We start from the raw sequence: 15196 nt of genomic DNA, 5'->3' as shown, positions 1-15196 counted from the left end.
TGACCAACAGTTGGTCATCAAGTGGACTTATATATCCACTCAATGGCCCGGTTGGTAATCAAGTGGATACAACACTTCACTGCTCAATGACCGACCGGGTCATCGACTGGACTCATCCACTCAATAGCCCGGTTGGTCATTGAGTGGATAAATACTCCACTTGATGGCCCGGTTGGTCATCAAGTGGAGTAGGTATCCACTCAGTGACCCGGTTGGTTGTTGAGTGGAACATACTCCACTCAATGACCAACCGCGCCATTGAGTGGATATAAGTCCACTCGATGACCGTCCTGTTCATTGGGTGGACTACAATACATCCACTCGATGGCCGACTGGGTCATCGAGTGGGTGAGGTGGGTCATAGGCTATAGCCACTCGATGACCGGGTGGGTGGTCATTGAGTGGAGGGCGAGTTCACCCATTAGCTTTCTTGGTTGATCAAGAGGTGGGTGGTTGGCTGGCTGGGTTTATTTTGATGTACTGACAAACACCAGCGATATGTTGAATTACATTTTATTTCGGGTGAAATAATCAAAATGTCACGGATTATTTCACTGGTGATTATTTCACCAATTATATCGGCGCCAAACGGGGCCTAAATATGTATTCAAACGTTTTAGAACTTTTTGGCCACTTTGTACAAGGACAAGGCTTTCAAAAACCAGTAACTTTTTCTCAAGATATGCCAAAATGCGCCAGCAAGTGGTGAACTTTCCTAATTTTTGAAAGCCTTATTCTTGCACAAAGTGGCCAAAAAATTCTAAAAAGTTTGAATTCATATGTATCATGATTCACTAAATTATTTGGATTTTTTGACTGGTGGGAATATGGATTCCAGGTCCCCAAGTGACTGTACTTGTTCATTTTATTGGTGGAATTTTTAAGCATACAGAGAAGCTTCAAAAAACTCCAAATAAATTCACAGAGGACAATAATAAGCTTTTCCATTGATTGGTCAAAAAATAATTTGAAAAAGTTGCACTCTTCACGCGCAGTGCGCGAAGTGTTTGCAAAGTTCGCGCACTGCACAGTGCGCGAAGAGCTTTTCACAGTGCGCGAAGTAAGTCCGTAAGAATATTACACAGCCAGAATTCAGTAAAGCAAGCCGATTGATTGAAGATAAGAAAACTTTCAGCTACATGGGAAATGCTCAGGCCTTCCTAGAAATGATAAGTAGAGTGAAATTGCTCCAGATTCACATGCATCACCATGAAAAACCCAAGTGGGTCAGCTGGCAGGTGACTTGAAGCCAACTCCAGCCTCTACTCCAACCATATAATTAGGGAAAAGTGGGCAGAATACCCTATTCAAGGGGAGTTGTGTTGGATTTACCACTGTAACTTCAGCACATGTTACTGAATGTTGCCTGACACCTATTCACACCAATCTTTTCATGGTCCATGTGATTGATTTTGGGAAAGTGCACACCAAGATGTGCAATGGTACTCTCAGCTGGCATGGTCCACATTGTGGGGATTCCTTTTGAATTTCTGATGCTCTCATAGGCCCTGTTTGGAAAATTTGTTATACATTATTAGTATAAGTCATCAAATTTATAGGGTCTTGTTTAATTGACTACCTACAATTTGATTTCCAACTACCAAACACAGTTTACGCTGGCAGGACCAGTCCTAGACAATGACCCCAGTTGCGCGGACCAAAAATTGACCAGGGCAAATTTTGATAGTTGGAACTTGGAAGTCAAAAATGGAAATATGGAAAGGTTACAATTATTGCAAAAGTGGCAAAAAAAAACATAACTCCTACAGTAGCACACCCCATTCCTGAGGTGCACTAATTCCATTAAGCTCATTGTATTGTTTTCAGAGCTTAATCTGTGCACTGTAAAATTTTGGGACCCTTTGTTTCACCGTGGCTATGGTCTTGGTGGTGTTCCTTAGTAGGACACCTGCCAAAATGGGCGCACAGTAGCACACCCCAGGAATGGGGTGTGCTAATGACATGCAGCTCACCATGTGCTCTTGAGAGGGGTTTCTGCCCTCTGTAAAATTTTGGCGGGGCTTAAGTGCCACAGGGAGGAGTTATGATTTTTTTTTTTTTTTGCCACTTTTGCAATCCAAGTTTATTAAAGACACAGTTTTTCCAAAATTAAAAAAAATAAGATCAAGGGTTCCCCCTTACAATTATACAAAATGAGAAAAAAAACATCATGGGTTTCCCCATCAACAAAAGTTCAAAAAAAAAAACAGGTGGGGTTTTCCCACTACAAAAACCAGGATACAAAAAGAGGGGAATTTTACATAAGAAAAATCTAAATCTCTACCAGCCTTCCAACATCGGCAAAGCCGTGTCCCCAGGCTCACCACCCAGCCCGCATCAAGCGCATGAGTCAAAAGTGATGGACATGAAGGCCCCCGGCCCGCAGCTAAGGCTGCAGACCCGTGGGGGGCCCACTCTTCAGCCCCTCAGACTGCGCACGTGCAACAGCGGAGGAGCACGAGGATGTACCGCCAGCTGGAATTACAGCAAAAACAGAAACACCTGGGGGGACAAACAGAGTGGCCAGATGGCCTCTTTATATATCCGTCCAAGATCTGGCCACCACCCGCCATGACCAACAGCTGTCCTGCCTCAAATTCAGTCCACCCAGCCATTGTCTGACACCAAGCCACTCAACTGTTGTTGGAAGCTGGTTCGGACACTCCACAAATTTCAACTGTTGCTCACGACCAGCTCCCCGCCAATCGTTGGTATGGCAATCAGTTTGCCTCCGCCACGCCCTTGGTCTCCAGCCAGCCCTTCAAGCATCTGTTCAGGCCTCACCACGTCTGTCTTTGCTGCTGCATTCACTGGGAATACTACACAGCTGGCCCAGCCTCCCTCGTTACAGCCGATCCGGGGGCAGAGAAATATACGAGCGGTCTTCTGTAGCAGGACGGAGCGAGGCCTTGTGCAGGACGACACTGTTGATGTCCGTCTACCCCTTCCGCCCGCCGTTCCACCGCTCCCGGATCCCCGCGCCGCTGTGAGACCCCAGCCTGGAGAGCCAGCGGGTGCAGAGCAAGGGCTCCATCCTGCTCGCCGACCTTGTCTGGTCCCATTCCCGCACTGGCGCCACAGCCCATCTCCGCCGCCAGTTCTGCTGCTGGAACACATGGCCGCGACCGCGCTGTCGACGCTCAGCTCGGCCTAACTGAGTAACGGACTGCTCAGTCCTACGGAGTCTGATCTAGCGGCGATGCCCAGACGGCCTCCGAAGACACTATCCCTCTCCCGGCGCCCGTCCGACCGCGTCTTGCTCACCCCCGCTCCCGACCACCCTCCTCCTCATCCACAGCCACACTTAGCTGAGCCGGAGGAGCCCAACCCTGCCGACCCGCTCAAGTGACTCATCCACGCCCAATGTCTCGCCTGCCACTCTCGGATTGTCCCCCGCAGACTCGACTCCCCGCTCTCCAGAAGCCGCGAGAGCCCGGCTGGCCGTCGCCGGCGTCGGCGATCAGGCCCGCTACGCCTTCTGGTGCCGCGGCTCCGGTAGCCCCGCCAAGGAGAGGTCGGTCATGTGTAAGCTCGTCGAGGTCAAGCGCCCCGCGGCGGCCTCCCCTTCAAAGCCTTCCCCGCCGGCCGGAGAGCTCATGGTTCTGGTGAGGACGTGCAGCGGGTGGATGGACCTCAACGGCTATTTGCGCGATTTTCTCAACGCTTCCTGGCCCTCTCTCCCGCCCATTCGCGTGTCCCTTTTCTGCTGCACCTCCCCCTCTCTTTTGCTTGCTGTGTCTTCTCCCGCTCCATCTTTTTTTTTCTCTTCTTTGTAAGTTCAGCAAGTAAGATACATTCATACATGGACTAACTTTGTTTCTGTGCATTTCATATCTCCTGAAGCCTGAGATTTAGCTCCAACTGTTCCCTCGAGTGGCTAGAATCTATTTCCAATCGCTCTGCCCTAAAGCTTATCTAAGTTAAGGCAAACAAAGATCACACACTGACATTCCCACAGCTGATTCAAAACTTGATGATTTAGCCGCCAATTCATTAGACTGACTATTGAAGCTTGATCTTTCCCTGCGCTTGTTGTGTGAAAATGTCAGTCACCAGTATTTTCAGTCAGCACCTGTGCAAAATCAACCAGCAGCTCAACTGTGGCAGCAATCCAATCATGTAAAAATCTCTGGTCAAGTGTCAAGTGTTACATCAACAGTAGCAGGAACAGAAACATCAGCAAGAGCAACACTCCATAAATGCTATCCAAGTGCAGCAATACAATGCTGAAATTTAGGTTAATGGAGCCTCTTACAGTAATCATTAAGATTCAGCATGAATATCACTTGACTTGACATACTGCATAGCATGTACCACTTTCTAAAACACCCCATCAAGTCAAGAATTTGATCACTTTCCACTTCAATTGTGACCATGTTTTCCTGACCACTGTAGCCTAAATTGTTCTTCTCTCTGTTCATCATATTTTCTTAAGCATGGTTGAGCTGTCCTATTTCTTGTTGCACTGGATTTTGATCATATTTGCAATAAGTATTTCATGCTTGCTTCAACTGTGCTCATCCAGAAAATTTCTTGAATGAGATGTCAATACATGAAACTTGGCCCAAAAATTTGTTACTGCATTCAACACTGGGTCGCTACGCTAACCATAGCGGTTAGCGTAGCGTAGCGCAGCGCGAATGCGCTATTTTTTAGCGTAGCGTTAGCGCAATTGCACACATATGCGCTAACGCTATGCGCACGCGGTGCGCAGCTATTTTAGCTGATAGCGTAGCGTTAGCGCAGATGCGCTAACGCTACGCATGCAGGGCGCAAAAGAGCGCGCGCTACGCTGCGCTACAGCACTTTAGCGGGAAAAAAGGGCTTTTTTTCCGCTAAAAGCGGTGTAGCGCAGCGCAGCGTAGCGTAGCGACTGTAGCGGCGCGCTAACGCTAACAAAGAATTGGCGCGCTGTTAGCGCCGCTGAAAATTAGCGCAGCGTAGCGGCGCTAACAGCGCGCTAACGCTATGCAAAATAGATGGGCGCTTTTTTCCGCTACGCTAACGCGTAGCGCTGAAATAGCGTAGCGTAGCGTAGCGACCCAGTGTTGCTGCATTTAGCTCTGATCAACAGTCAGGTCCCCCAACCTTATCATCCACAAGATATTCCTATCATTAACAGATTCTTCACCAAATTCCATTGTGATTATCACATGGGGGACTTGCCTTGTCCTATTGTTAATCTCAGAGATGCAATAACTGTTGTTGTATCTACTATCATACATACACTAACTCTCAGTGCATCTATTTTCAGAGATAAGACAAGATGGTCAACCACAATAAAATATGGATTTAGTTATTCTTAACTTGCTATCTTTTATCTACACTCACTGCAAAAGAATAAAACCAAGAAAGTATTGTTATTTGCAAAAATTCAAGGATAAAAGTATTATTGATGTAGTGCAGTGAAAAAATAACAATATGCTACACTAACAACAAATTTAGCATATCAGTCCACTCATAAACAATTATCTCCACCTGGAACAGAAACTAATCCACCTGAAACTTCTGCAAGATCAACCTCTTCTGCTTTCTGCTCAATCAGCTTGGGGGTGTGTCCATAGGCCTGTTGATCCCAAGCTGGATAACTGAGTCTGTAAATATTTCTAAGTTCTTCCACCAATTGTTTTTCATGCTCCCACAGAAATTAATGGGGCCACTTGCATCAGAAAAGCTCATCAGTTTAGCATTTGAATCTTAATCAAGGGATGATGCACACAAGGCCTATGTACTTGAAGATTTATATAAACATGGGATTGAAGAAATTTGAAGCAATTATGTGGGGATTAAGCTTTAGCAAGTAACAAGTACATGTTTCAAGCTGCAGTCATTCAAAATTCTAATTCTTCTATAGAGTGAATTGCGGCACTTCTTAAATTAGCAATACTATTACAATTTTCTTCAAATGAATATGAACTGCAGTGCAATGATTCAGGTCCCAATTGATTGATGAAAATGGGAGTCAGAGGGAACAACTGATTTTCTCATGTTTAGTCACCAAAATTTAATCTAGCTGAAACAACTGGCAACAAGTGAATTTCATCAGCTAGAGAGACCTGCGAGAATTGAGAGCCATGGAGTTGGCTTGTAAGTGTGGCCTCTTAATCTGCCTAGACTCATTGAATTCATTCAGACAAGGCCCCTGAAGATTTAGACCTGGGATTTACAGCGGCGAAGCCGCCTTGGACTCTAGTAATTTTCAATCCAACTACCTTTCCGTATTTCAATTTTTGAATTCTGACTACCAAAATGTGCCTGGGTCAATTTTTGGTCCGCGCAACCCAGGGATAACATCAAGGAGAAGTCCTCCCAACATAAACCACGCTTGGTAGTCGGAAATCAAATTGTAGGTAGTCAATTAATCAAGAACCTAAACAGATGAGAAACATATAAGAAACATAGAAGAAAAATATAAAACACATGCCAGTTTTGTTTACTGTATTTACAAGCGTTTTCATATACATGTTTGAGCATGGCAATGTGCTCATGTTGCCTCCCTTTTTGAGGGTGGTGACACCAAACCCCTGGTGGCGCTTGGCCTAGCGGGACTGGGGCATGTGCCCAGAGCACTTGATACACTTACATTCAATCTCTTCATGTGCTTCCGCCTCTTAGGTGGGCTGGAAATTATTTATCAATTCCCAGCCATCCTCTTGTGTTTTACTTGTTCAGCAACAGTACTGCTCTGCAAGCTTTTGGTAATAGCTGGCTAGGGTGGCCCGGGAGTTATTCCTATAACTACCCAAGTCACCCAAGTATGGGATAAGGGTGGCTTTTCCTCCCTTCTCTCCACCTTAACTCAGTCTCCTTCCCCTCTCTGTGGTTGTGGACTGAAAGTAGAGGGGAAGATGAGAGTTTTGGAGGAAGGGGATTGTGATTGAGCTTTCTGGTTCTTGAACGGCGAGTTCCGGCCGGTACCTGTTGACCTGGTCTACATTTGCGCAAGGCAATAAGCTGTGCTGGCGCGCCTGCAAGATTTACATTTTGCACACGGGCCCTTAAGTTGTGAGGCCCATGGGCTCAAACCGCAACCTGAACACATTTTTGTGCGTTTCAGACCAAGGGCAGCCCAGAAATATATTGGCCAAGGTTTCTGCCTTGCCATTCTTTTTTTTTGAAATGTCACCCGGACTGATTGGACCCACCTATGTATACCCATATTTATGGGCTTATGGGTTGGCATGTAGGCTTAGCCTGTATAAAGCCCCATAAAGCCATAGATTGATGTTCTAAACCCATAACCCCAAGCCAAAAGGGACCGTGGGCAGCGGCAAACCAACACACCAACATGCAGGATTCCACAGTAGCTTTGGGCTTAGCGTGGACACAGCAAGGACTCCCCATCTTACAGACAAGAGGGCCAGGATCGCAGCGGCCCCATCATCTGATGTGAGGCTGCCTTTGATGTGGACCCTTATTTAAGGCTGTGACCCGGGGTTTGGGTCAAGGCATGAGGGCTCAGCCCGCACCCTGAACCCTGTATGCCCCAAGCCCCAAGGCATACAACCATTTTCATCAGGAGAGATGTCCGATGGGCCTGTCTGGCCTTTGATTTCTAGAAATTTCACAAGACATTTATCATAGAGCATTATGGCACATTGGTTGATCAAATAAAAGTGATTTTCTGCATGATTGCTGCCAATTTTGAGAAAAAGCTGCCTTCCTCAACTCCTCCAAATCCTCAAGCTACCCCTTCTACTTTAACAAAGAAGAAAATGTTCCTTGACACTTTGCAGTACCAAACAACTGTGTCATTACACAGCATTCAAGCAGAGATCACTCAATAGGGGGTTTCAAAGTAGACCCACGCGAGCATGCAGGTCACTTTGCATGACCCAGTTTTGCGGGGAGACTGCAAGTTGACGTTCAACATTTGAGTTGAACGCCGGCTTGTCTTGCCTTGCAAGTTGCATGCGCAGGTCTACTTTGAAACCCCTTAATATTTGAAGGAGCATCAAGATCCTTGACTATTGGTGTACACAACAAAAATCTTAACCCAAGTTGGCATCAATGGCAGATCAATTCCTTGCTATTATATCAACAAGCGCTTCCTCCAAGCGCGTGTCTTCCAAAGGCCAAAGAATTTTTTCTTGGCAGCAATCTGCCTTATGTAGTCCATCGTTTCTAGGATGTCATTATGCTGCAAGTAAAGGGGTGTTGTGGTTGGTAGAGCTTTCAATGATTTTCTTGGATAGGACGAACTAACACAAACAAACAGGACAATGGGCTTGAATCTTGCCCATGTCCTGGCTCCTGACAACATCACTGTCAACTGTGTCAGTGTATCCCTAAAATCCCATCAAATTGCCTGATTGTCTTTTTGATGACCACAGTGCTTGACAACCACGCGCGGGCTTAGATCAGTCCTGCGCTCATTGGGGATACCAGGATGGTCCCAGCGGTCCAGCCACCACCCCCGCATGGAGACCCGACATTGTGAGTGAAAAAAATTTCTGCTTGGGCTGTTCTCACCAGCTTGCTCAACATTTTATTATCCTCAACGCAACAGAACAGGAGAATCCGGGACCCTGCAGCTGGCGGATATCGGAACACAATTGGCTTTGACGATCCCATTGGGCCGGCTAGGCCATCCCAGTGAACAGCAGTTTCTCAAGTTTTTCTCACAGTGTTAGGTTGTATTTAAGTGTGATACCCTTTTTTTTCCTGGGGCCCATTTCTCAGGTGACGTGTCCGGATTCAGAATTGCTTAGGGTATTTTAAACCAAGCCTGCTTGCTTATTGGAGGTCAACCCCTGTCAGCCCTCTTGCGCCCCCCAGCAGGCGAGGGACTTGTCCGAAGTTTGAGCAGCCTCCGCCTTGGAAGGCAAGTCCTCCATTGGCAGGGGCACTTCTCAGTCACAACAGGTTGGAAGAAACATAAATATTGATTTACCAAAGCTGACACATCACACAATTTTCTGCAAAAATAATCATCACACCAAGCCCACCCTCAGGCTCAATAATCTTCAGATTTATGTCAGTGCAAGCCCCCACCCAGCACAATCTCTTGGCCATCATGTACCCAGTTTTGGCCAACATGACTACTACGTTGGCCACCGCTTGCCGGCCATCAAGGTGTATGCATACCTCAATGACCATTCAGATGGTCATTGAGGTACCTTTATAAAACCTCAATAACCAGCCAGCTTGCCGGTCATTGAGATGTATGGCTTGATGACCGGTTGGCTCCGGTCATCAAGGTGTATGCCTTGATGACCGGTCGGCTCCGTCATCAAGGTGTATGCCTTGATGACCGGTTGGCCCCACAAGCACCCCAAATGATATGCAGCTAGGCCCGGGGGCCGCACAAGTTTTTGGGGGGATGTGTGATTTCCGCGGGAAAACCACTGGGTGTGGCTGCGGAGAAAAACACACCCATTTGCGGGTGGTGCATTGGGTTACATGACTTGTAACTATCATTGTGGAAACATGGCCTGCCGCACTGGAGGGAATCCTCCTGGGGGCCAAGGGTGTGCCTAGCTACCCAGCTGAGCATTTGCCTAAGGACTTGGTCTGTGCACCTCAGACGGCAGCTTTCTGCTCCTCAGTCTAGTTAAGGCATGGCCCAGTTAGCTCAGTTGGTAGAGCATTTGGCTTTTAACCTATAAATGCACGGAATCTGCACAATACAGTCTGGCGGTGGGTCAGCTCTCACGTGTTGGTCCCGGGTCTCCAATCTTGTCGGGGAAAGAGAGAGGAGCCCGGGCACGTGAGGACCGGAACTATATGTGCGCGCCGGTGACAGTTAAGGTTAGTACCTGTCACCAACTAGGTTAGAATCTATGTACATAAGAGTGAAGTACATAGATGCTAAAGACATAGTTTTTGTATAAGTGTATACAGTCAAACCCTTGAAACCGCATATCCCTTGGTGGACAGAATTTGCTATGTGGTTACAAGGGTTAGCTACAGGCCAAAATTAAATTTTGGTGGACCCAAATCAGTACACCACAGGTGAAGATTCAAAGTTTCCATCCAGAAAATTTACCGGATGGTACAAAAACCCAAAAACCAATTGGAATCATTCCTGTATGGTCAAAGGACCAAAAACCAATCAGAATGCTTCCGGTATGTTCAGAGGACCGGAACCATTCCAATCACAATTTGGGTTAAACCCAAACCCAAAAAAAGCGTCCAAAATGGAATGAAGTCAAAATTGATTTGACTTCATTCCAGGAAACAGACCATTCCGGTTTTTTTCCTGGATTTTCCCCAGAATATTTTCAAATATGGCTGACCATGCCTCACAGAAGCATGGTCATATACATAAAACAACACCAACACCCCACAGTGCGTCTAGGGCAATTGGCAAGGAGCTTGTGTGGGGTTGATCAGCAAGATGTTTCATGTTCCAGCCCCCCCTTTTGTCTACCTAACTTGACCAAACCTTGTTTTGAGCCTTCCAAAACCTGCAACGGCCTGTAACCATTCCAAACTGAACACAAAAGCAATTCAGAAGTGCGTTGGGAATCCGAAGTAATTTTGGATTGCCTTGCAGTAGGGTTCCTGGAATTTTCCAGTGGAAACACCTACCGTCTGGCAAGGGTCCCCCCTTGCAGGCAGACCAACCAAAATGATATTGGTTGGCAATCAAAATCATTTTGTTGGGCTTTGCCCGTGGTGTATGTGGTTTGGGAGGTTATACCCTTATACAAGTTTGCGGTTTCACAGGTTTGACTGTACCTAACTCTAACACTAGTGCATTGTGCACTACAGAATAAAGCTGAGGAACTTCCTAACATTTCAGGGTGTACCACCTGGGATTCATTTGTATGAGCCTGGTATCAACTAGGAATGAACTTGAGTATGCTGCATGTCAGGGAGTGAGGATTGCGCGACAAGAGACGCACAAGGTGGAAGGTTCTCAGATGAGTGATCTTCAGGCAATTTGGACAAAGATAGAAGTGTACGCTGGAAAATTTGAGTCAAATAGGTACAGATGCGGTTATTGTTGGGTTTGGTGGAAAAGATGGGGATCAGATACACCAAAGTATTGCTTTATTTATAAGGAGTTTGGCTAGTCCTTGCATGGTTCTTCTACCATGGTTCATCATTGCTGTCAGGGCTCATCTTCTGAAAGCAAGAAAAAGCTTTTTAGTCAAGGATGAGCGGTTCTTTCCTCATGATGAGCTCTTTTTTGTTTGTCATAGCATCATAGTACGGATGTTTGTTATGTACTTGTATTCAGCGCTTCAGAGCGCAGGTTCCGAGCTGCGCAAGCGCGTTCAATTAGAAGTGCTCATGCTCAGCGAATCTGTGGGCAAATACTGTACTGCGCAGACGCGCGTAATTAGGGATGTACTCATGTTTTTAGCGCCTCTGTGTGCAAAAAAGCTGTATTTCGCAGACGTGCTCAATTATTAGGGTTTCATTTTATTCAGTGTTTTTGTGTATTTCTGAGTGTCTGGGCGTTTATTAGGCAAAGAAGAAGCCTCTTTATTACTTTATTCTTAGATTTTTTTTTTTTTTTTTCACTATATACAAAAAGGGGGTTGAGAAATCGACTCCCAAATGGGGTTTAGGTCGCGCGGACCGCTTTGCGACGTCTCCCCCGGGTCCTCATGACCGCATTTTGACCCGGGGAGGGGGGATTTTGGGATTCAGAATTGTAATTCTGCGATCCCAAACGGGAGTCGGGATTTTAATCCAAGTTTATTAAATCCACACAATTGTGGAAACTCAGATCTAAGTTTTGGTGTGTTAATTATTCAAAAAGCCCCCACAAAGACCATCCCATAACAAAATATAACAGTTGAATAAAGTAATCCCCAAACACCCAAAAAGGCACCTTGGATTGACCCTCCAGCTTGTGCGTGAGCAACAAGCAAAAAAGGGCCGGTTGTGAAAGACTCTGTGAAAGCCATGTCCAGGAGGGGCCTAATCAAGCAATTAGGGGGCTTCCAGGGAGGGGGCGGACGAAACCGGATCCCCTGGCTTTCCCACCCCACCACCATCCTTGCCTTTAAATAGTCTTCAACCCCGCCCACATTCTCTGCTGCACTCACAGGACCCCGGAAAGGGTCTTTCAAGCCGCCTTATGTAGGCTCCAGCCAAACTTTAAAAAAAGATACGTGTACACAATGAGTTATTTGAATTTATCTATTCTGCCATCACCACTTTTGCTTTTTAAACCCCTGTACAGGAAAAAACTCAACATCAACCACTAAAAACCGACCACCTTCAAAACCATCCATCTTCAAAATCCTAAAAATCAAAAAGTATCAACCAAAGTATATTCTATCTTATCTATCCAATCATCCTTTCCGTAAACCACCTTATCTCCATCCCCTCCTTCCTTTCCCTTTTCCTGTCTGATCTCTTTAAAAATTGAGTTTTCCGACTCCCCTAAAAAGAGCACAAGGTTTCTACCTTACTCGGCTTGTGGAGCCAGTAACATGCCGCCCAAGAATCATAATGGTTCTAGGGTCGACAAGGACGGCTGGTCAAAGACCATAGAGATGGAGGATGTTGTATCCTTGGGTTCATCTCTTGACCAGTCTGCTCCTGACCGTTCGCAAACCCCGACTCAGTCGGATTTTTCTAGCAACCCTCCTCTCTCTGAGTCCCAACATAACCCTCAGAACTCCGAACCTGGGTTCTTAAATGCAATTGCTGAGATCTTTGCTCATCCCAACCCAGATGGGAGTATCTTCATTGATGCAGATAAGTTTAAAACCTTATCCCCATTGCTAGCAATCAAGAAGATCGCTAGTGTTCAAACTCTCTCCATGGTGGAGAAAATTACCCAGCGTTTAGACTCTTTTGAGAAGTTGCTTAACTCTGTTGTGCATTCCAAACCTAAAATGAACTTGTTGTGGGCTTCGACCACAAAGAAATATACTCCGACTATCTCCAAGATGCCTATTGCTCGTCCACCTCCATCAAATCGGGTATTGAATGAATTCAAGCCGGCTTTTTTTATTATACGCAAGACTATTCCGGACTCTCGGCCATTTTTCCAAATGTCCCCTCCGGAAATCACAAAAAAAGTGAACAATGTGCTTAAAGACATCGATGCTGTCACAGCTGATGGATCTTCCATTAGTGTAAAAGGGGTTGCTCAAATCCCTTTGGGCGATTTTAAGTTCTTTACTCAGACTCGGTTTGCTACAAACTGGTTATTGGAGCACAAACACGAGTGGACACATTTATGTGATCCTACTCTCGTTACCCCTCCATCAACTTTTCCAGTGATTCTTCATTCGGTCCCGATTTCTTTCACTCCAAACAATAAGGCCACCCTTGCTGAATTATGCCGAGAGAACAGAATTCATCCAGACCACATTCAAGGTGCTCGATGGCTTGGAAATCCACAAGCCAATAAAAAATCACATGGTTCACTGATTGTAAACTTTTTTGATAAAGACCTTGCTCGTAAGGTTGAGAAAGGTAGCCTCTTTTTTAACTATCTACCTTTGACCGGTGTGCATTATAAAAAATCTCCCCTTCAGTGTTTCCAATGTTTAGAGATCGGTCATACCGCGCAAATTTGTAAGAATAGTCCATTATGTAAGTTTTGTGGTGATCCCCATAATTCAAAAGATTGTCAGAACGATGTTGAAAATGAAAAGTGTGTTAAGTGTATTCAGTATGAAAAAAGAGTTAATTCTTCATCTGAGTTTGACGATGAAAATGTTCGTTTCCTTCATTCTCCGTTGAGTCTTAAGTGTCCCCTTAAAACTAAGAATTTTCGCCAAAAAATTGTTAATCAATGATGAGTCAAAATCGTATGTATCCAAACCAACAACCCCTTCATATTACCAACCCAGTCCCTTCAGTAACCTCTTCTACCGAATTGACTTCGCCAAACCTCAAAATCTTACAACTAAATTGCCATAATTCTTTTGATGTTACCTCGAATGCACTCAACTCCGATTCTGGCTTTTTGATTCTGATCCTCCAAGAGCCGTGGATTAACCCTCATACTTTCAAACTCCCATTTTATGAAAACTGGTCGTGTGTTCTTGACTCAAATCATTCGCCTTCCGATTACAACAACAAACATTGTATTTGTTTCTTTTTTGATAAATCTTTTTCCTCGGCCAAGATTCTCCAACTTAAAGACGGTTCTCGAATACTTTCGGCTATCGACTTGACAATCAATCTCAATATTATCCAAAAAATTTGTCTTATCAATCTTTACAACCCTCTCAGAACCTTTGAAGGAATTGTTCAACTCACAAATTGGCTGGAGCTACACAATGATCGCCGTATCCCATCGTTCATCTTCATGGATTCGAATCTCCACCATTGGTTGTGGAATCCTTTTAACTATAAACACACGCATCAACAGTCCCGGGAATTGATTAGAACATGCAGCCGCAATGGTTTCAAGATCATTTCGGAAAAGGGAACTCCCACCTTTATAAATAGAAGGACTAGCACCAGGAAAAAACAATGATCACTTGTCTGCAAGTGACATCAAAAAGTACAAAGGCCCCTTTGTACTTTGCTATGTCACTTGTTGGCAAGTGATCATTCTTTTTTCCTGGTGTAGTCCAACTGTTATTGACCTTACTTGGGGTAATTTTAACGCTATTAAATTTGTTGATTCGTGTCACACTTCTTCTGATAATTTTGGTTCAGATCATCAGGCTATTGTTCTCCAACTCAATTTTAATCCTCACCCAGTTCCTCTTACCCGGTTGTCGGTTGATCTTAAACGTTTAGATGTTGAAAAATTCTGTAACGATTTGTCTGAGGTTGTCGAAGACATGAATGATGTTCCTTTGTTAAATAGTACTGTCATTGATGAGTTTGTTAAAACACTAACGCTTTCTTTTCAGAATTCTATCGATAAACAAAGGAAACTAGTCAAGATCAACAAAGTCAAATTCAAATCGTGGTGGAATAACGAGGTTCTCTCACCTATTGTCAAAAGGAGGAATCAAGCTCGCAAATGGATGCTAGTTGCTCACTCGGTCCAAGCATGCGATTGTTACCATTATTGGCAAAAGACATTCAAGGATAAGGTTTTTGAGTTGAAGCGGAACCATTGGCGTAAATTCCTGGCTGAAAGTAAAGATCATCAAATTTTTAAAGCTTACAAATTTACTAAACCCAGTAGCAGCGGCAATGTGGCTCCGTTGCTGAATGAACAAGACGAGCTCACCTCTGATAAAGAGGAACAAGCTAACTTACTCTTTAAAGGCACCTCTGAAGTCCCCATCAATTGCGACACAAGCGACATTTGGTT

At 45.1% G+C, this 15196-nt stretch overlaps 1 protein-coding gene across 1 annotated transcript; it reads left to right on the top strand.

Moving 5' to 3' along the window:
* Positions 1–8222: 8222 nt before the first annotated feature.
* Positions 8223–8633, top strand: PtA15_10A112 (uncharacterized protein; the record flags this gene model as incomplete). The annotated part of the gene is made up of 3 exons (XM_053160256.1): positions 8223–8276; positions 8360–8436; positions 8510–8633. The coding sequence occupies 3 exons, from the start codon at positions 8223–8225 to the stop codon at positions 8631–8633; spliced, it is 255 nt and encodes an 84-aa protein (XP_053024248.1).
* Between the last annotated feature and the right edge of the window lie 6563 nt (positions 8634–15196).

This window comes from Puccinia triticina, chromosome 10A (genome assembly GCF_026914185.1).
Source record: "Puccinia triticina chromosome 10A, complete sequence".
Classification (NCBI taxonomy): domain Eukaryota; kingdom Fungi; phylum Basidiomycota; class Pucciniomycetes; order Pucciniales; family Pucciniaceae; genus Puccinia; species Puccinia triticina.
This window is presented reverse-complemented; position numbering and strand designations above follow the sequence as displayed.